The sequence below is a fragment of the Eretmochelys imbricata genome, chromosome 3 (genome assembly GCF_965152235.1).
Source record: "Eretmochelys imbricata isolate rEreImb1 chromosome 3, rEreImb1.hap1, whole genome shotgun sequence".
Classification (NCBI taxonomy): Eukaryota; Metazoa; Chordata; order Testudines; family Cheloniidae; genus Eretmochelys; species Eretmochelys imbricata.
In genome coordinates, this window is record NC_135574.1 from 73,390,529 (window position 1) to 73,411,869 (window position 21,341).

Sequence of the window (21,341 nt, forward strand, 5' to 3'; positions counted from 1 at the left end):
GGTGAAACACTGGAATGCATTACCTAGGGAGGTGGTAGAATCTCCTTCCTTAGAGGTTTTTAAGGTCAGGCTTGACAAAGCCCTGGCTGGGATGATTTAGTTGGGGATTGGTCCTGCTTTGAGCAGGGGGTTGGACTAGATGACCTCCTGAGGTCCCTTCCAAACCTGATATTCTATGATTCTAATGGTCCCTTCTGGCTTTAATGTCTCTGGCATGATCATCTTCTAAACACATTGTCCAGAATATATACACAGTTTTTCTTTTTTTGTCCCAGACAATCTGAATGGAATCTGCATTCAAATTAGTAACTTAAAACAATCTCTTTTTTCTTTTGTCTGGGGTTTTTTATTTCTTGCTGTTAACTTATACTCTGACATCTCAGAAGAGTGGTTCAGGGACTTCCTTTGTCACAGACACAAAGGATTTAACATGCACGTGCAACCTTAGAAATCCAAGGCCAAATGGGTTTCTTTCACAATGTGTTCGTTCTTCATTCACCTGTAAAGATTGTAATATGTGTGGGAGAGGGAATAGTCATTAAATAATTCAGGTCATTGTATGTATTACTGAGAAAGCTACTTTAACCTGGCGATTGCAGTTGGGTCAAAATAGCGTGACCTCACACATGCAATCTGTGTGTTTTTTATAGTATCTTAATATTCTTCAGTAATTATTACCATTTTAAATACATTCTTATTTCTGAATATGTTGATTTCGACAAATTAACTTTATTTTCTTCTTTGCTGTGTAACTGTAAACTCTCGTCCCAGCATTTATCATAACTTCTGTTGACAGGCATTGTCCCCCCGTCTTGGTAGAATTATTCATGGCCAGATAGATCAGGACAACAAAGGAGTGATTTTTACGGAGGCATTTGTAGCCCGGCATCGAGCACGCATTCGTGGTCTGTTCAGTGCAATTACTAGGTAAGCCCTAACACAAATATCTATATGTAGAAATGTGATTTACAGCATTATTTATGCATCTGATTTATTTGTAATATACAAAAAAGAAAATAAAGGCATATGTATGAGACTTTTGCAGTTACAATTCATTTTACAGTGAGAGAATTTTGTGTACTTTTTTGGAGAAACATGTAAAGTGAGCCCAGTCCTCTGCTGATGTACAAAGGTACTTGAGCAAGAGGAAAGGCTTATCGCTAGAAAAGGGAAGACTAGTTAGCTAAAATGAGCTAAATTACAATGGGAAAATATTTTGAAAAACTGGCTAACACTGCTGGTCATGAATTCACTGTGAATTCTTAATTTTCTGGAAAGTGTCCCCTCACTGACATAATTACAGATTAATATCTACCAACCACACTTCATTTTTCAGAAATTTGGGTATCCATTCAATAGCTATCTTAATGCTCTATCTTGAGCATGAACTTAGTTAGCAGAAGTTTGTGTGTGTGTGTGATATTTACAGTAGTACTAATACAGTTTTAAACCAATATGAATTTATTAATGTCATAAATTGTTACTGCCATATTTAAACAGTCTGGCTAATACACTTGATCGGTTTTTCAGAATATTCCTTTCTTGGGGGGGAAAAGTCCAGAGGTACTTGTTTGTAGATTCTACTTCAATTTGGGAGTCTCCAGGCCTGTTTCCATGTTTATCCTTTTTATTCTTTATAGGCCTACTCCTGTAACTAACTTGATCACTCGGTATGGATTCCAGGAACAATTGCTTTACTGTGAGTTTGTTTCAGATTTTGTTTCATGTATTTAGATTCTTTATTGTTGGAATTAATCATTTCAATTAAACCTTTTAGTATTGTTTTTGAAATAAATAGCAATAAGTCTCCTTTCTAGTTTAACAAGTAGTAGACTTCTTGTGCTGTCTACAGCTCAGAAAAATGTCTATATCTGCAGCAATGAAAGATCATTGATGGAATACATCTAAGGGAGTGGAATGATGCAAGAAGTGCAATGTTCATTTTTGTCTTCTGTTTCATTATGTGCTCTCAGCTACTGGTATTTTTATCCATGGAGCATGCAAAAGGACACAGATTTCACATAGCTGAATGACTTTAACTGCATAGGATTTTTACTTATTGACTTTATTTTGATATTGCTGAGGCAGAGTTTTTGTTATGCTCATAACTAGAGGTCTTAGTAATCTGGGAGATAAATCGCACGCTTATTTGTTTATTTTTTCTTTTATTTAAAAAAGCCTTACAAAATTACAATCCATGAAGATTTCCTTTTGTAGTCCTTGATTTGCTCTCACCTCAACTATTGCAACTCTTTGACTATCCAGCTCTCATGTCTCCTCTATTCTATACAAAATGCTACCTCAAAGATCATGTGTCTTGTCTGTGGACTGACCACGTCTTCCTATGTTCATTTGCGGGCTTCTCATCTCTTATATAAAAGTTAATCTCCTTTTCTTTGCCTTCAGGGCCTCACATGACTTTGTTCTATTAATGTTCCTGTCTTCCCTTTCTTCTTTCATTCTACATGGTTAACTGCTCCTTTAGGCTCTCCCACTGGCATCTGAATCTAATTCCCTTATGCCTGCAATCCTCTTGCTGACCCTGACCCCAGGATTCTTCCACTCTCTTTCCTTAAAACTAAACAAGCCTGTCAAGGTTCCTCCCCCACTCTGAACTCTAGGGTACAGATGTGGGGACCTGCATGAAAAACCTCCTAAGCTTATCTTTACCAGCTTAGGTCAAAACTTCCCCAAGGTACAAAATATTCCACCGTTTGTCCTTGGATTGGCCGCTACCACCACCAAACTAATACTGGTTACTGGGGAAGAGCTGTTTGGACATGTCTTTCCCCCCAAAATACTTCCCAAAACCTTGCACCCCACTTCCTGGACAAGGTTTGGTAAAAAGCCTCACCAATTTGCCTAGGTGACTACAGACCCAGACCCTTGGATCTTAAGAACAATGAACAATCCTCCCAACACTTGCACCCCCCCTTTCCTGGGAAATGTTGGATAAAAAGCCTCACCAATTTGCGTAGGTGACCACAGACCCAAACCCTTGGATCTGAGAACAATGAAAAAGCATTCAGTTTTCTTACAAGAAGACTTTTAATAAAAATAGAAGTAAATAGAAATAAAGAAATCCCCCCTGTAAAATCAGGATGGTAGATATCTTATAGGGTAATTAGATTCAAAAACATAGAGAACCCCTCTAGGCAAAACCTTAAGTTACAAAAAAGATACACAGACAGAAATAGTTATTCTATTCAGCACAATTCTTTTCTCAGCCATTTAAAGAAATCATAATCTAACACATACCTAGCTAGATTACTTACTAAAAGTTCTAAGACTCCATTCCTGGTCTATCCCTGGCAAAGACCAGCATACAGACAGACTCAGACCCTCTGTTTCTCTCCCTCCTCCCAGCTTTTGAAAGTATCTTGTCTCCTCATTGGTCATTTTGGTCAGGTGCCAGCGAGGTTACCTTTAGCTTCTTAACCCTTTACAGGTGAGAGGAGCTTTCCCCTGGCCAGGAGGGATTTCAAAGGGGTTTACCCTTCACTTTACCGTAGCCCAGCCACAACAGAAAATGAGCAGCTCTAACTCTAGTGATATATAGTGGTACACACTAAATATACTGAAAAATGGGGGGGGAGAGGGTATTTATAAATAGCATTAGAAAGCCATGAGCTTAACTTCATTTAGTTATTCTGCTTGTTCATTGCCTTCCATTTCCTTTTACTTTGAATGCTGTCTTTTTAGGCCCCAGTTCTGCAATGAGAACCTGTGGGCCCAGAGCTTGACCTGTAGTTCCCTTTGCAGATTTGGAGCAGGGACTTTGTCTTCATACCTGTGTGGAGATCAAAGTGATATCTTAATGCAGGAATTAGGGTACCAAGCCCAAGTAATTTTATCCCAAAATTGCTAAGGCTTCTGTCTAGAACAGTGGTTCTCATACTTTTGTACTGGTGACCCGTTTCAAATAGCAAGCCTCTGAGTGTGACCCCTCCTTATAAATTAAAAACTTTTTTTTAATATATTTAACACCATTATAAATGCTGGATGCAAAGCATGGTTTGGGGTGGAGGCTGACAGCTTGTGACTCCCCATGTAATAACCTCGCAACCCCTGAGGGGTCCCAACCCCCAGTTTGAGAACCCGTGGTCTAGACTGAGAAAGGCTGAATTAATCATTATTTCTTGTGATATAATTCAGAAATTTGACAGTGTTGCCACATGAGGATTCTTATCATACATAAGGTACTTCTGGGGCAATTCTGTGCCTAAAAATTCTGTGTGCAATATTTTAAAATTATGCATATTTTATTTGTCAGAATAACACAATATAATTACACCATTTTCAATTAATTTAGTAATTTATTTCAAAATACTTGTCAGCAAGTATGTCTAACAACACAGACAACAAAAAGTTTCTCTGAGGAGCAGAGAGTTAAAGAAACTCCTATGACAATCCAGTTCCTGCTTCTGTTAGACTTTTGTTGGGTGCCTCAGTCTGGGTGTGTCACATGTGTCAGCTAGGCACATCTTGGGGGGAAAACTCTGCCCCTTTGGTCTCAGACACCCACACCCCCTCCCCATCAGACCCCAGCTGCAGGATGCCTCCCTAGCCCAGACACCACACCTCCTACCCCCCAGAGCCCAGCCGCAGGGCACCTTCCAATCCAGAGCCCTACCGTGGGGCAGCCCCCAACGCTACAGCTGTGGGGTGTGCCCCTAGCCCATTCACCCGCGTCTCCTATCCCCCAGTGCCCTGCGGTGGGGTGTCCCCCTAGCTGTATCCCTTTGACCCCAGAACCCATCTTTGATCTTATAATATTGCCATGCCATTGTTCACCTTAAGATGACATCAGGCTGTTTATAATAAGAATGCTTATATTTAGAAATGTAAAATAGTTTCAGTTAAGGAAGTAATAAATTTACAAAACTTAATAGAAAGCATCATGTTCCCTCACTTCTGAGCACTGTAGCCCTAATCGAAAGACCATTGCAGTCCATGGAAAAACTCTCATTAACATCAGTGGTCTTTGGATAAGATCTTATGGGACCTAAATTATTTTCACTTTTATTTAAAACTCTTTTGTATAAATATTTCATTGTTTTTGTTGTTCTAGCATCCAAAGGGTCCAAACAGGATGAAGGCTCTTTTGTGCTGTAAAATCTCCTGTAAAGGCACAGTGCTTGTCCTGTAGGAATCTTGTAATTTTAGAAATATCATTTTTAACCAGTAATTTTTACATCTATTTTGAGAGCTTCACTTCCACGCCTGTCTGTAAAGCACCTGGCACACTGTTAGTGCTCTACCAATAATAATACCTATAGTTTGGCTATATTTTAATTTTTGTGTCAAAATCTTGTAAATAAAGCTTTTTTCCATGAACTTTGAATGGAAGTAAGATTGAGAATGTAAAATGAGTAATAAAATCAATGCAGTGCACATTCAATATGCTGTATTGTTTCTGTATGTTAGGTAGTATGGGTATGTAGAGTTTGTTTTCAAAAGTAGATAGTGTAAACTTCTGTTTTTCATGTTGTTATAAGTACTTACTTTTTTTATAATCTTCCGAAGTTGCCTGTTAAGCGCTGTCTAGGCTAGGTAATTGAACCGTTGCTGAAAATGGTTTGTCCCTACACCAGTATGGAAAACAGCCTAGACTGGCCAAAACTATTTTTGTTTTTTTCCTACGAAAATTTTCCACTGTTGCTACCAGTTGCTTAGCTTTATTCGTCGCAGTCCTAGCTGGTTGTGTATATGGTTTTGTGTAAATAGGGAAGTTATTCTGGAATATAATAGGGTATGAATTTAAAGTGCAAGCTACTTCAGAATAATATCCCATGTGGGCACTCGTATTTCAGAATAACGGTGTCCACATAGGGAGTTACTCCCACATAGCTGTTGCAAACTAGGTTATTCTGCAATAGCTATTCCAGTCAATTTTGCCAGGTTCACAAGCCCTAAATTTCAAGATGCTATAGTTCCCACTTTGGCAGTGTTTATCACTGCCCCTAATATTTTATTGTCCCATCCTGAGAGATTCAGTTCGCATGGCCACACACCCGTAGCTTATACTGTTGAGATGGGCATTCCATGAGTAGTTGCATGATGACGACTTTCTCAGATGGCAGTTTCTATAGTGTGTCCCCCAGCCCTCTTTTCTGTTTCAGTCCTGAGGATGATACACATCAGTTGTTTATCCTTTTTTTGGATGGAAGGGGAAAAGTAATTTATCACCTGTTTGCTCGCCTGTCCATTTCTGTATTGTAGAGCTCCTGTCACAAATTCTCTAGTCATGACTTAGATTTAGTGGGTTTTTGCCATAGGGAAGGGTCTCTCTGTTTCTTTCTGGTTGTGTTCCCCTTGCTTTCTGTTCCCATTCTTGTTAGCCAGTTAATGAAGGAAGAGCTGTGATATGTGTTCCCACTTCGTGTTTTACTCCAGGGATAAACCCATGGCTAATCTGTCTTTTCTTTAATGAAGAACTCAACACATTCTGTAAAACAAAACCTAGGATAAAAAATTCCATTAGAACAGTGGTTCTCACACTGTGGGTCGGGACCCCCAAAGTCAGTTGCAACCTTGTTTTAATGGGGTCGCCAGGGCTGGCATTAGACTTGCTGGGGGCCAAACCCCAAACTTTACCACTTGGGGCCGAAGCCAAATCCCAAGGACTTCAGCCCTGGGTGGCAGGGCTCAGGTAACAGTTTCCCACACCTGGGGCTGAAGCCCTTGAGCTTCTGCTTTGGCCCCCCACCTCGGCCTGGGGCAGTGGGGCTTGGGCAGTCTCAGGCTTTGTCCCCCCGTCCCCCCCCACCCCCCCGGGGTCATGTAGTAATTTTTGTTGTCAGAGGGAGGTCGCGGTGCAATAAAGTTTGAGAATCCCAGCAATAGGACCATAAAAAGTAGCAGAGCTTGATGCCTCCTTCATTTATAGAGTTTTATATAAGCTATGGCTTGTAAAGGGAGCAGTAACAGAATGCAGAAGGATTATGGGACCTGAACCTTCAATGCAACTTGAATAAATTGAAAATAATATGTTTTGTGTTAAGTTGGCCATAATAATTTAGTACCAGTGGTTGCCAATGTGTCCTTTGCCAGCAGTGTGTATTCCTATCAGTGGGCTGCTGATTCTTGGTGTCAAGGGGTTAATTGGAACTTTTGAAGATCAGGTATAGTCACCAACAGGGGGACAGGCTTTCGCATCTGACTTGTTATAGGCATCCATTCTTGCCATGATTTTAAAATGTTAAGATCACAACATTTTCAGCCTTGGTTCTGAAAAGTTAACACCCATCCAATGGGAAGTTAATAAAATCATAATGTATTTCATTTGCTACTAGAGAAGAGCAGCATTGTGACCAACTTTCTAGGTATGTTTTCAATAAAAAAGTAGTCTGATACTGTCACAGCAGCTTTCTCCCTTGGAACTGTACATTTGGCAGGAAATTATCAGAATTAAAAATTGTGGGAGCTTAGAATCGCTTTGCTAAAACAAGTACCAGTAGTTTTGTGATTGGTTTCTTTCAGTTAGCAACTGGTAGTAAAAAGAGGCGGGGCGGAAATACAAGAAGAGAGAATGAAAATAGGAGGGAAATAATTCCAAAATTTTTGATGTATGTATTTTACTGAAACTGTTGCTTCATTTATTTTATTCTTTCAGCTGTGTTAGAAGAACTAGTTAACACTGGACGTCTAAAAGGCACAGTGGTTGGCGGGAGGCAGGATAAGGCTGTGTTTGTTCCAGACATCTATGCCAGAACACAGAGCAACTGGGTGGACTCCTTTTTCAAGCAGAATGGTTACCTAGGTAACTGATCTTTATTCTTTATGAATAAAAGGTCTTTTTGGAAATTGATCTAGGTAACTAAAAGAGCCAAGTGAATCCAGTGTCTGAGACTTATAAGAATAATTGAAGTGCTATTACTGTAGTTGGTATTTCTTTGGTAAAGGCTTGTTACTGTCTTCCAAAATACATGCATACAGTATATATCTGCATAATTGCAGTGCCTAGATTTGCAAGCTGTTCTGTGTTTGTACTTTCCCACATAGAAAGCGCAGTTGAGCTAAAGTCCTGCACATTACTTTAATTATGAGCGAACGCTTTGAATGTTTTAAACGCCAACAGATAGCCTGTAAATGTATCTTTATTTATCAGGAGGATAGTTGATGACACTTCTGTTGTTCTGATGACACAAATGTGGATCAAGTGTAAACCAGTGCATCTAGGTCTGCAGAAAGATTACCCCAATGCCTCTGCCGCAGCTTGAAAAAGAAGCTGCAGAATGAAAACTGACCAGCTTTTATACCTTTAAATTGAATGAGTTGTGGCAGCATGGGTATTTTTCACCCTGGCTGAGTAGACTTAGCCTATATGCTACTTATGTTTAGGTTACATTTCTCAGATACTCTCCTTACATGTACAAAGTAAGGTTTGAAATTGTATTACTGGGGTTCATGGGCATCCAATCAGTGGAATAGTTTCTAAGTACAATGTTTTTTTCATGAGGCACTGTTGTCTCTTCAAGAGTTTAGTATCTTCCCTGTGTGTGTATTTGTTCTTGGAAATGTTGATTTCTTGAAGGCCCAATGAATGGGTAAAACTTAACAAACTTTTTACGGTTTTACAGAATTTGATGCGTTGTCCAGACTTGGCATCCCAGACCCTGTGAACTACATAAAGAAAAGATACAAGTCCACAAAACTCCTATTTCTGAAAGCAGCCTGTGTTGGTCAGGAAATTGTGGATCAGGTAGAGGCTTCGGTCGATGAAGCCATCAGCTCTGGAACGTGGGTGGATATAGCGGTATGCTTTCCCCCTCCCCCACCCCCCAGTGGAATGTATTTCTTCCGTTTTTTGTCCGATGTTATCCAATAATGTTACTTTAAAGCAGAATTTTCAAGTCACTTAGATCTAATAACCCGGGAATCACACAACTGCTGTTTCACCATCTTAAACTTGCCTGAAGCTCAGTCAGGCTTTGTTGGTAGACTTCTAAGGCAAACTCATTTTTCTTAATCAGTACAGAGCCATTGCTCCAGTATTGTATTAGGGAACTCTTTACTTCTGGAGGTGCCGTTTGTCAGATGAGATTTTTAAAACAGACTGTTTGTTATACTTTTCACCAAAATAAGGGGATGTTAGACATTGTGTTCTAGCTAAATTCTTATTTTAGCAATAATATGCTGCCTTATTTTCTGTCCTAGTCTATTGGGATGCACTTTTTAGTTGCCGTCTTCCATTACAGAGGCAGCTGTATATCATTGCTGGGTGAAATTAATTAGTGTTCCTAAACCACTTTGGGATCTTTCATGATTAAAGATCCATTTAAAATAGAAGGACACATCTAGCTCAGATGTAGCACAGTATATTTTAAACTGTTACCATATATTTGTAATTCCTCCTAATACATGTAAAAGTGGCCTTTTCTGTTCTTCAAAATGTAATATTATGTGCAGTAGATATAAATGATTTTGTTTTTTAATCTTAGACTCTTCTGCCCAGTTCATTATCCATAGAAGATTCTGGAATTTTGCTTCAGCAAGTGATGAGATCTTTCAACAAACATTTGTCAACTATAATCTTCAGTGACACTATTGTAGTCAGCGAGAAATTTATAAACAGTTGTACTGATCTGTTCACGGAGCTGATGCACCACAAAGCTGAAAAGGTATATTGTCCTTGTCAAGGTTCCTTCCCCACTCTGAACTATAGGGTACAGACGTGGGGACCTGCATGAAAACCTCCTAAGCTTACTTTTACCAGCTTAAGTTAAAACTTCCCCAAGGTACAAATTTAATTTTACCCTTTGCCCTTGGATTTCCACTGCCACCTCCAAACTTTATCTGGGTTTACTGGGAAACGTAGTTTAGACACATCTTTCCCCCCAAATCCTCCCAACCCTTGCACCCCACTTCCTGGGGAAGGTTTGGTAAAAATCCTCACCAATTTGCGTAGGTGACCAGAGACCCAAACCCTTGGATCTTAGAACAATGAAAAAGCATTCAGTTTTCTTACAAGAAGACTTTTAATAGAAGTAAAGGAATCACCTCTGTAAAATCAGGATGGTAGATGCCCTACAGGGTAACTAGATTTAAAACATAGAGAATCCCTCTAGGCAAAACCTTAAGTTACAAAAAAGACACACAGACAGGAATAGTCATTCTATTCAGCACAGTTCTTTTCTCAGCCATTTAAAGAAATCTTAATCTAACACATACCTAGCTAGATAACTTACTAAAAGTTCTAAGACTCCATTCCTGTTCTGTCCCCGGCAAAAGCATCACACAGACAGACACAGACCCTTTTGTTTTTCTCCCTCCTCCCAGCTTTTGAAATTATCTTGTCTCCTCATTGGTCATTTTGGTCAGGTGCCAGGGAGGTTACCTTAGCTTCTTAACCCTTTACAGGTGAGAGGATTTTTCCTCTGGCCAGGAGGGATTTTAAAGGGGTTTACCCTTCCCTTTTTATTTATGACAGTCCTGTATATCTGGATGTGTGTATATGTGTTTCTGTTTTTAACCATATTTGAATTTCCTAGTCTGCAGTTTTTATCCTTTATAGTTCTTGTGATTTAGGTCCGAAAACTTATTCGTGTAAAAATGGCATCATCCGATTCCATGTGTGTGTGTTATTGTCTTTCAAAGCAAATCTTGTGTAAAGTAAAAATGTTTTCTCCAATGCTCTCTCTCTCTCAAGCTTCAGATCTGAGAGTGTGTTCTTTCTACCTAACATATCACCAGTATAAAGAATTTAATTAAGTTCTGTTGATGTTGTCAGTAAAGCATCTGGCTAATTTTGAGATCTGAAGTAATGACATGAGGAAAATTTATTTTAGGACCAAGTTCTATTGTTGGATGCATTTGTGCAGCTCTCCCTGATGTCCTAAGTGGTAAATTAAGTCGATATGATTAAGAATACATGCTGAAGGAAATCTCGGCAACTGAAGGTGCCATTTTTACATAGCCAGTTTTCTGATCTTGACCACATAATGTTCCTAAAGCACTAGATAAATATAAAATTATCATTCATTATTGAACTTTTTGTAAGGATGAGTTGAAAGATCTGTTACTCAACCTGATTTAAAGCGTCTATCAGATCAGTCCATAGACATCAAAGTTGCACAGCTGCACTGTACATCTCAGCATGTTTTACAGCCTCAGCCTTATTCTGATATCACCCACATCCAGAGTAAATGAGAACTTCATTGAAATCACTGGCATAAAACTGGTATGTGGGATCAGGCCCTATTTTAGTTTTGTTGAAATTTATATGGTTTATAAATAAAGGAAAATGACCGCTTCCTTTGTTTAGAAATTCAAGTGTGTCCTTATTAATAAGTTGAGGAAATACAAGAAAAATCTGAAAACTATATTTTCACAGTGTTTCAGGGTCAGTAATTGATTTGTTTTTATTACAACAAATTTGAGAAATACTTCCATGCACACTTACACTAGCAGAACTAGGAATCTAGGTATTATCTGATATTTTAAGATCAGGGAAATCAAAAGGTGTTGACCAAGGCTGATTTAGTGAATGATTTATCTGGGAAATTTCTAAGTATCTTATACAATAATAAAGAGATGATTTTAAGCAGGGCTGACAAGCAATTACAAAAATTAATCTCACGATTAATTGCGCAATTAAACAATAATAGAATACCATTTATTTAAATATTTTTGGATGTTTTCTACATTTTCAAATATATTGATTTCACTTACAACACAAAGTGTGCAGTTCTCACTTTATATTTTTATTACAAATATTTGTACTGTAAAAGACAAGAATATTTTTCAATTCACCTAATACAAGTATTGTAGCGCAGTCTCTTTATCATGAATTTGAACTTACAAATGTAGAATTTTGTACAAAAAAACCCTGCTTTTAAAAATAAAACAATGTAAAATTTTAGAGCCTACAAGTCTAATCATGCCTACTTCTTGTTCAACCAATCTCTTAGACAAACAAGTTTGTTTATATTTGCAGAAGATAATGCTGCCCTCTTGTTTACAATGTCACCTGAAGGTAAGAACAGGCGTTTGCACGGCACTGTTGTAACCAGCGTCACAAGATATTTACATGCCAGATGCGCTAAAGATTCATATGTCCCGTAATGCTTCAACCACCATTCCAGGGGACATGCGTCCATGCTGATGACAGGTTCTGCTCAATAATGATCCAAAGCAGTGCAGACTGATGCATGCTCATTTTCATCACCTGAGTCAGATGCCACCAGATTCTTCAACCTTGGGTCAAGTGCTGTAGTTATCTTTAGAAATTTCACATTGGTATCTTCTTTGCATTTTGTCAAATTTCAAGCGAAAGTGTTCTTAAAACGAACATATGCTGGGTCATCAGCTGAGACTACTATAACATGAAATATATGGCAAAATGCAGGTGAAACAGAACAGGAGACTTACAAGTCTCCATCAAGGAGTTCCATCATAAATGTAATTAATGCATTATATTTTAACAAGAGTCATCAGCATGGACACGTGGAACCATGGCCGAAGCATGAAGAGCTATATGAATCTGTAGCACATCTGGCACATAAATATCTTGCAACGCCAGCTACAAAAGTGCCATGTAAATGCCTGTTCTCACTTTCAGGTGACGTAATTAAGCAGTGGTCATCGTTATCTCCCGTAAATGTAAACAAACTTGTTTCTCTTAGCGATTGGCTGCACAAGAAGTAGGACCGAGTGGACTTGTAGGATCTAAAGTTTTACATTGTTTTGTTTTTTAATGCAATTATGTAACAAAAAATACTATATTTGTAAGTTGCACTTTCACGATAAAGAAATTGTACAGTACTTGTGTGAGGTGAATGGAAAAATACTATTTCTTTTATCATTACAAATATTTGCACTGTAAAATCAAAAATAATAAGTGAGCACTGTACACTTGGTATTCTGTGTTGTAATTGAAATCCATATATTTTAAAATGTCGAAAAACATCCAAAATATTTAATAAATTTCAATTAATATTCTATTATTTAACAGTGCGATTAATCGTGATTAATTTTTTCAAGCGCGATTGATTTTTTTGAGATAATCATGTGAGTTAACTGCAATTAATCGACAGCCCTAATTTTAAGTGACTTTTTGCCGTGTTACTTCAACACTCTGGTTTGTTTAATAGAAAATTTCACTTGATGAAAAACTTCTTGTATTTTCCCATGCTATTTATTGACCAATTTTTAAAAAGTATGTTTGTTCTCAGTTTTGCTTGTGTAAGGTCTTATTTTTCCATAAGCAATTGTAACCACACAGAGAAAAGCAAGAGTAAATTGAAACCCTTCCAGCCATCTTGATTTGTCCAGGACCATCCCCATATTCTTAAATCAGTTTGAGTAAAAGAGTCCCAAACAGTTTCCCAGCTCCTCTGTTGGACCAGCATATACTCCCCTCCCCCATTAATCTCTTACTTCTGGGGGCCCTCCTTCCCAGCTGCTGGGCTGGATGGCTGCTTGTTCCCTCCACCCGCTCTCGGTGCCTTGGACTGCCATCTGCTTTCACCAGTGTCTCTTATAGCAAATCTTAGAGCAGCTGGTGCCAAGCAGTATCAGATCCCCCATCTTAACGCAGTGGAAAGCAGGATAGCTAAACCGAGAGGGTTTAGAAGGCCAGTTTTCCCATTGATCTTGTAACTACAAAAAGAGAAACCAGGGATTAGGGAGGCAGAGAAATGTCATGTGTTTTTTCCATGGTGTAAAGTTGTGATGAGGAACCAGCCTCACCTATTAGACAGATATAAAGAGTTCAGGATATTCACGTGCACTGTTACCTTAGATTCAGTAAAATGCACACACAAACCTCTGGTGACTGAGACCCCTCCCCCCGTGAACCCCAGATTCTTTGGAGAGTTATGTTTTGGAAGATAATGTTGGTAATAGAATTAGGTTACAAAATTCAGTGCTGTAATTCTACCCAATCTATTTCAATAATTGTAGGTGGCATACTTAAACACTGTTTAGGCTTCAGGATTTATGAAAATATTTGAGACGTGCACTGTCTTTAAGTTTCTTGACTGAATACATTACTGTAAAATAAATGTAATTTTTTACTCGATTTGTTTTACAGTTCTGTTATTCATTGATTACCTTTGTCACATTAAGCTTGCAGGACAGGTTGTTGAGTTTGGAGGAGGAAAATAAGTGTCTTTTTCCTGTTCTGCATGTAGAACACATTCTGTGATTAAGACAATATGTTTTAAAATATCTAGACTGCATGAATGGTGCTTTATTAGTCACATTCTGCATTTATATTTTGAAATTAAATGAATTCTCTTCATTCCAGGAAATGAAAAATAACCCTGTTAATTTACTCACCGAAGAGGATCTGAAACAGGCTTCTATTTTAGAAAATTCATCTGCTAACAAAAAAGACAGAAAGGATGAAAGAAGGAAGAAAGCAACAGGTAAGGTACTCAGAATTATTTTTATTTATATAAAAGAGCACCTGTCTTCCCTTGGCTATACTTATTTATAAAAGTACTCCCATTTACAACTCCACCGGTTTCACCTAACCCTCTAACTGACGATAGTTAGTCAAAAAGTAAGCAATGAAAAATCCCCACCCCGACTCACCATCCTCCTCCTTCCTACTTTCCAAATGGCAGGGGAAATTGATGGGCTTTGCAGTGTACTCCAAAACTCATCAAATCCAGATCCTTTCAGATGAAGCTGGAGTGAGTTTTAAAGTCAGAGTCTATTATACTGCTAGATCATAATTATTTGAAGGTTCACAAGGTTGTTGGTTTTTAATACGTTCTGGGCCAAATTCATACTGGGTCTAAGCATGCATAGTTCTATGCAATAGAATATGTAATAAAATTTCTTACAATAGATCTCAATTTGCTCCAGAATGTAAATATATATAAAATCCTTCTGAATCTTCACAGTTTTCAGTAATCTTTAATCAGGGTAAACATAATGCAATAAGTCCTAAAGACTTTAATAAGGTAATTTAGAAATTTGTTTCAGTCCCTCAGTTTTGTGTTCTATTACAAGCAACAGAATCAAAATACTGATATATTTAGCTTAATTGGATACACAGTATAACCGTATCTTTAAATAGAACATTAGTTTCTACTCTAAAGAGATCAGAACTGAGTTGGCATGGAAACCAAACTTATTCTCACCACAATAGACAGCAGATCTTTCTAGGGTATAGTTAGAGAGGAGCTTGAACTTTAATAGAAACTGTCATAAATAGAATGACTTCCAGCCTTGCTGGTGTTTTACTCTTCATAAGCATAAACTGAGTGTGTGTGTAAATATAGGCATGTGCATACATACATAATATATCTTGCACCCTGGCAAATTGGCTTCAGTGATGTAGTGTTTTCTTTTTGGCCATTATGTAGCAATGCATGACGATGACCCACATCACCATGGTTTAAGATTCCAGATAGTGTTGTTACATGTACTGGAAATAATGACAGATACCACTTATCACCTGTTTCGATGCTCTTAATGGTGGACAGTTTAATATGTATGAAAGTCTAAAATATATCCATGGTGTGTCTTTGCATCGAAACTGAAAACAGACAATAAAATAACAAATAAAATAATAACAAATAAAATAACAAATAAAATAATAATGGTAGTTTTTTTACAGGTCCATTTAAAAAAAAAAAGGCTGAAAAACGTGCAGTGTTACAGTTCCTCTAACCAGGCTTTCATTGGATTTACGACCCATTCACCCTGTCATCTGTAAATTACAGCCTGCATGCTGTCTTGTTTGTGCTCTCCACAGATCAGATCTTGGTTGCATATGTCAACAATATAAGCAGCTTGTTTTGTGTGCTGATGCACAGTGTGAAAGATAGGATGCAAATCATTAAAGAGTTTCTTTTAAAAAAGCTTTTTATCATTTCTGCTTATTGTACTGTTAATTAAACAACCGATTCCTGCTCAACTTAATTGAGTCACAGTTCAAATAAACCTACGAAAAACCTGTTTTTTTCCTAGGAAGTTACAAGGTGCCAGGGCTTACCCAAATATACAGCTGTTCCTAACCTACAGTTTAAGTATCACAAGTATCGCTACTATGGTCCCAGGACATGACTGAGCAGCAGGGCTTGGGAATTCATATTAAATAAATAGCCAGCAAGTTGTACAGTACAAGCATTTGAATATTGCCTTTGTATGTTTTTTGTTAAGCAATAGTAGAATTAATCCATTGTTTAGCCACTTGAGAATGTAATTATTTTTACATTAAAATTTGAGGCCTAAGACTTCAAAGTTATTTCTTATATGGAATCCAAATATTACAGAGTAAAATTTTGCAAATGAAAGAAGCAGAAACAAGGGCAGAGGAACTTACACAGTGGAAAAGGAACATACTGAAAATTGAGGTGCTATCAGCAATTGGGTAAATGCTTATAGTGCAGGATTCTGTCCTCGTAATGTAGAGTATTCATGTTAATGACATGTTAAATACAACTGCAAAAATTTTGTTCAGTAGTTTAATGGTTCAGCAGCACTGACCTGCATTAATAAAAATCTTATTTTCAGCCATCAGGTTACCTTTCTTGTGTTTTTGAGCAATGGTATCTGGTTTTGTTGTCTATCGGGAACGGTTATTTTACTAATGTTGTTTACATGTTATATATCATTTGATATGCGGAATAGTCACATGTTTAGAAAATTCATTTTATTTTAGTAATGAAGTGACAATTAATAAAAGTTGTGAATCAGTATGTTTTCATGTTCTTTAGTAACAGTTTGATATTTAAATAATCTGCAATATGTAATGTAGGTTCCATTCATGATAGGTTGATAAGATTATTTCACTAGTATCTTTAACAGATAGTTCGGCCTCATTTGTTACCATAACTCTGGAAAAACATCACATTAAGGGACAATGCTTCTCCATGTACTAAACACATAATTTGTCACCAGAGGGCAGTGGAAGTGTGAGAGGAGGAGGTGGTGGAAATGCCAGAGAGATCAGGATTAAGAAAACTAAGAAGAAAGGAAGAAAGGATGCTGAGAGTGATGAGGAATCACAAGCAAGTAGCACAAGTTTGTAATTTTGTTTTAGGCAGTATCCACTTACACTGGCATGCTTTATCTTCTGCTTTTATAAGTCTTTCTGTGTTTCTCCCCATTATAGCTATCTGCCCAGATAAAATATCAGAAGATACTAGTGTGTTGATCAGGTTACATTTTCATTTATACAATTTATCTCAATATAAATTGTGGTATTTCAATAAGCATTCATAGTGAACATTGTAAGCAACTCTTAAAGAAATCAAAGTAAAGGGAATTAGAGCAGAATTTTTACTAAATTCAGAAAATATAGAAAATAAACAACCTTGATTTCAAGATGCAGATCATACTTAATCTTTAAATATCTGCTGAATAATGTATGATAAACCCAGCAATTCTTACCTAATTCCAAGGTTTAACTAGCTTAAATTAGGAAATCCTAGTGATGACTAGAAATAACTGATCCTTTTTCCCTTAAAAAGGAAAACCTCCAGCCAAAAGTTTTAACTTTGATTCAGTGACCTATAGTGGTTGCAACTGAAAAATGAGCACAATTACAACACTTTTGTTCTTTTCTAAATAAAGGGGGAAACTTGCTGTGCTATAAATGTTGGTAAATTCTAACTTTTTAAAGGCGACTGTTATAATTGAAATATGAATGAAAACAATCTCTCAGAAGTTTTATGGTTAATCCTGCTAATTTCTCTTGTATAAGTCTCTTGAATCCCTAACAGTAACTAAAAGCAATTTCAATAGATTTGGATAGTTCACATAAGTATGTTTTATATTATAGCTGCTAGAATGCTTCTGTATCTGTGCCGCTATAGCCCCATAGTGTAGACACCTCTTCATCAGCAAAAGGGGTTTTTCTATCAATATAGTTAATCCACCTCTCCAAGAGACAATTAATGGAAGAATTTTTCCATCAACTTAGCTGCGTCTACACAGGGGGTTAGATCGACCTAAATACGGCACTCAGGGTGTGAAATTTTCATAGTCCTGAGTGACATAGCTAGATCATTTTTAAATGTAAACCAGGCCATAGTGCAGAGGTGGCCAAACTGTGGCTCGTGAACCACAAGTGGCTCTTTTACCATTAAAGTGCAGTTCACAAGCCTCCTCCGCCCTTCCTCCCCCATTCTCCACCTACCAGACTGGGGTGGGGGCGGCGGGGAATGCTCAGGACCTCTGCCTTGCAGTGGGGTGGTGAGGTAGGAACTTCTGTCCAGCAGGAGGGAGGGTCTTGGGGCTTCAGGCCGCACCAGCTCTGGGCAGGTGTGCTCCGACTCTCGAACTTCTGAAGATTGTCATATGTGGCTTGGAGGGCCAGTAAGTTTTTCCACCCCTACCATAGTACAGTAATTCTTCAGACTGCTCATTTACTGGGTGAAATACTATCAAGGTGGGTTTTTTAAGTATAAGCCTCCATAGTTTCGTTTAAAATCAATCATTGCGTATATTAATATGTTGTAATAAATGTGTTGAGTTTAATAGCATTTGGTGAGTGCTGTTTGGCAAACTTTTATTTACTGAGCTCTTTTTCCGATGCTCAACCAGCTTGACTAACAGAAACCCCAATATAAATTCAAATCTAACCATTTCCTCACTTCCATGTCCTTAAAAAGTAGCTCCACCTCACCTGTTCATCCAACCTTGTCTTTTATTTCTTCATCACCTCTACCCCATCACTCTCAATGTTGCCATTCTTGATGCTTCATTTGTTTCTTCTTCAAGCAGGTCTGCATCTCTCTTTATGTTGCACCTTACATATGAAATCCCTTTCCTACTCTGCTTCTCCAAGTCACTCTCTTGCACTCCTTTTAATCCCCCTGAAAACTCATTTCTTCTGCAGTGTCCACAATTAAGGTAATGCTAAATTAAAAAGAAAAAATACAAAACCTCCAAAATATGCGTAAGTATAAGGGGAGTATCCATGTGATTGTATTGCTATAAACCCCCATTCCCTCCGTAATGCTTCTTGTACTCATTCATTGTGTTTTGAAATTTAGGTGAGAACCTGGCCTAAAGGGTGCTCTGTCATTTTATGTCTTGCTTTTGAGTGCTAAAACAAAAATTCTCGGCTCCAAGTAACAAATATGAGAAAAATCTAGAACTGACATTTTTATCTTTTGTGGATAATTTATTAAATATACAGTAGTAGTTTTCAAGTCATCCGAACAGAAAAATCAGTCTTTTTATTTGTGAGAGAGTTGTAACTGCATCGGTAGCAAAAGTCATACGGCTTAGCATTCACTGCTAATCTTTTTCATGTTAGGGGTTAGAGCTACCTGACATTGCAATATCCTGTTCCACAGGGTATCTGTAACTAAAAACATCTCAATGTTCTGCCATTAAAATGCTCATGATCATTACAGGTAGGAATAAGCATCTGGAGATTCCTTTCATGTCACAGGAAGAGATTCAAGATGTTTTAAGGAGCCATATACAGGACTGCCCTGAAGAGCTTATTACAGAACTTGCCGAACATTTAATACGGTAAGTGCACTAATTCATCTTTGTAAAATTAGGTGTTTAATGATTCATTCTAAATGAATCTCCTCCTGCTTGCTTTGACTAGAAGAATAGTACTTTTGAGAGAGAGAGAGAGCAGAATTGTAGTGCTTGCTAATTGGTGTGGCTGTCTAATATTGCAAACCTCCTGGTATATCAGAAATCTGTGCTGATACGACATTCTAGGAAATGCTGCTTCTATACTGTGAGAATAACGTGAGAAAAACCCCATACTATTTTAAGTGCATCTTAACGGTCTTATCTGAAATCAGTTCAGTGACCATTTGGAACAGTTTATAAATAGCATCGTCACTGGACATCTTATACCCTTTTTTCCCCTCTTGTTTGGATTTAGGACAAGTTTTATAGGCCTGTGAAATTGAAAACATTGACAAGGACTTAACTATATCATAACAAATTGTGTTGCTATAAGTACGAGAAATACATAATATGTGTACATTTTAATAATCTATCATCACGTGTTATTACTTTTAGATACACTTTTATCGCATTCTGGAATGTACATGTGGAACAGGAGTATAACAACTTTCTCATTAATAATGAATGTATTTGGATAAACCCTACTTTTTTAAATAGTTGTAAGATCTTCCTTTTTTTCCTGTTCTGAGGTCCCTAACAAAGAGCTACCAGGAAGTGGTACGTTCAGTATTCGTGTCTTCAACCTCTTCTTCGTCTGGAGCTAGCAGGAGGCGGACCATCAAGGATTTGCAGGAAGAGGTTTCAAATTTGTACAATAATATCAGATTATTTGAAAAGGGAACAAAGCATTTTACAGGTACAACAAATATTTCCTTAAAAAAAAAAATATGAACACCTCATTACTAGAAAGGTGATGACATTTGAATATATTAAGAAAAGTGACAAATTATTAAGGATGAAGAACTATGCTGTCATTGAGTAGAGTCTGTTTTAGCTAAATCTAGTTGTTTAAATGATATAAATGCCAAGGAGGGAGCGGAATTACGGTGGTACTGTAAGGATGTAATCTGTATCTATGGGAAGTTGAGGATGAAACTAAGAACTGGGAAATTATGCTGAATATGAGGAAAAGTATCCTGATTGTGACATTTGTTTGATTATGGAATAGTCTCCCAAGTGAAGTAGCAGAACCCTCATCACTTGAATCACTTAAAACATGGATGAACAAATCACTAGGCAATATACTGTAGTCAACACTTCTCAAATTTCTTCACATTATGGACAACATCTTAATTTAGAGGGTCTCCCTTGCCATTCACACTTGCATAGCATCACTGTGGCAACTACAGTTCTTGCTTACATGTAAAAAGTAGCATTAGAGGAAACATGAAATATTTCTAACTGTCTCTAAAGCAGTAAGTTGTCTGCCTTTGTAACATATATTAATCATACTGTCTCTTTTTGCCTTTCATTACATTTACCCCTAGTATCTGTTCCTCTTCATCCTGCATGTGTCTCTCTGCACCTCCTTCCTGTTCTTTCTGTTTAGTTCTCTGAAGGTGCTGCCTCTTTGCCTTGTCCGTGGAACCCTGCTGCTTTAGTCCCTTTTCTCCTGCTCTTTGGGATAGTTCTCTCGTGCGGTGGCTGGCAGCTCCAGTCTCATTTGTGGTTCAGGAGCTGTCCTCAGGCACCAGTTTCTTCTCCTCCTTCTGTAGCTGCATCCCCTAGTAGTATCAGCTGCTCTGACTCCTCCATTCCAGTTGCATTTTTCAGGCCTCCAGGCTCATGCTTGCCGTGAGGAACATTGGACTCCTATAGAAGCAGCTGGAAACAAGGAGAGCTTGCACCACATGTCCAGCTACCTTTCTGTGGACCATCGGTAGTCCTTAGCCCACTCTATGGGAGCCACTGCTATAGGGAAATCTGAACTGTCATGTGGG

At 37.9% G+C, this 21,341-nt stretch overlaps 1 protein-coding gene across 1 annotated transcript in view; it reads left to right on the forward strand.

Annotated features, from left to right (window-relative positions):
* Nucleotides 1–21,341, forward strand: part of UFL1 (UFM1 specific ligase 1) — a 40,392-nt gene that overhangs the window by 12,180 nt on the left and 6,871 nt on the right. Inside the window, exons 6-14 of the mRNA XM_077812835.1 lie at nucleotides 797–927; nucleotides 1,641–1,699; nucleotides 7,616–7,762; nucleotides 8,583–8,758; nucleotides 9,444–9,623; nucleotides 14,252–14,372; nucleotides 16,861–16,983; nucleotides 19,326–19,446; nucleotides 20,091–20,257. Coding sequence (XP_077668961.1) covers nucleotides 797–927; nucleotides 1,641–1,699; nucleotides 7,616–7,762; nucleotides 8,583–8,758; nucleotides 9,444–9,623; nucleotides 14,252–14,372; nucleotides 16,861–16,983; nucleotides 19,326–19,446; nucleotides 20,091–20,257 — 1,225 coding nt within the window. The remainder of the gene's footprint in view (nucleotides 1–796; nucleotides 928–1,640; nucleotides 1,700–7,615; nucleotides 7,763–8,582; nucleotides 8,759–9,443; nucleotides 9,624–14,251; nucleotides 14,373–16,860; nucleotides 16,984–19,325; nucleotides 19,447–20,090; nucleotides 20,258–21,341) is intronic.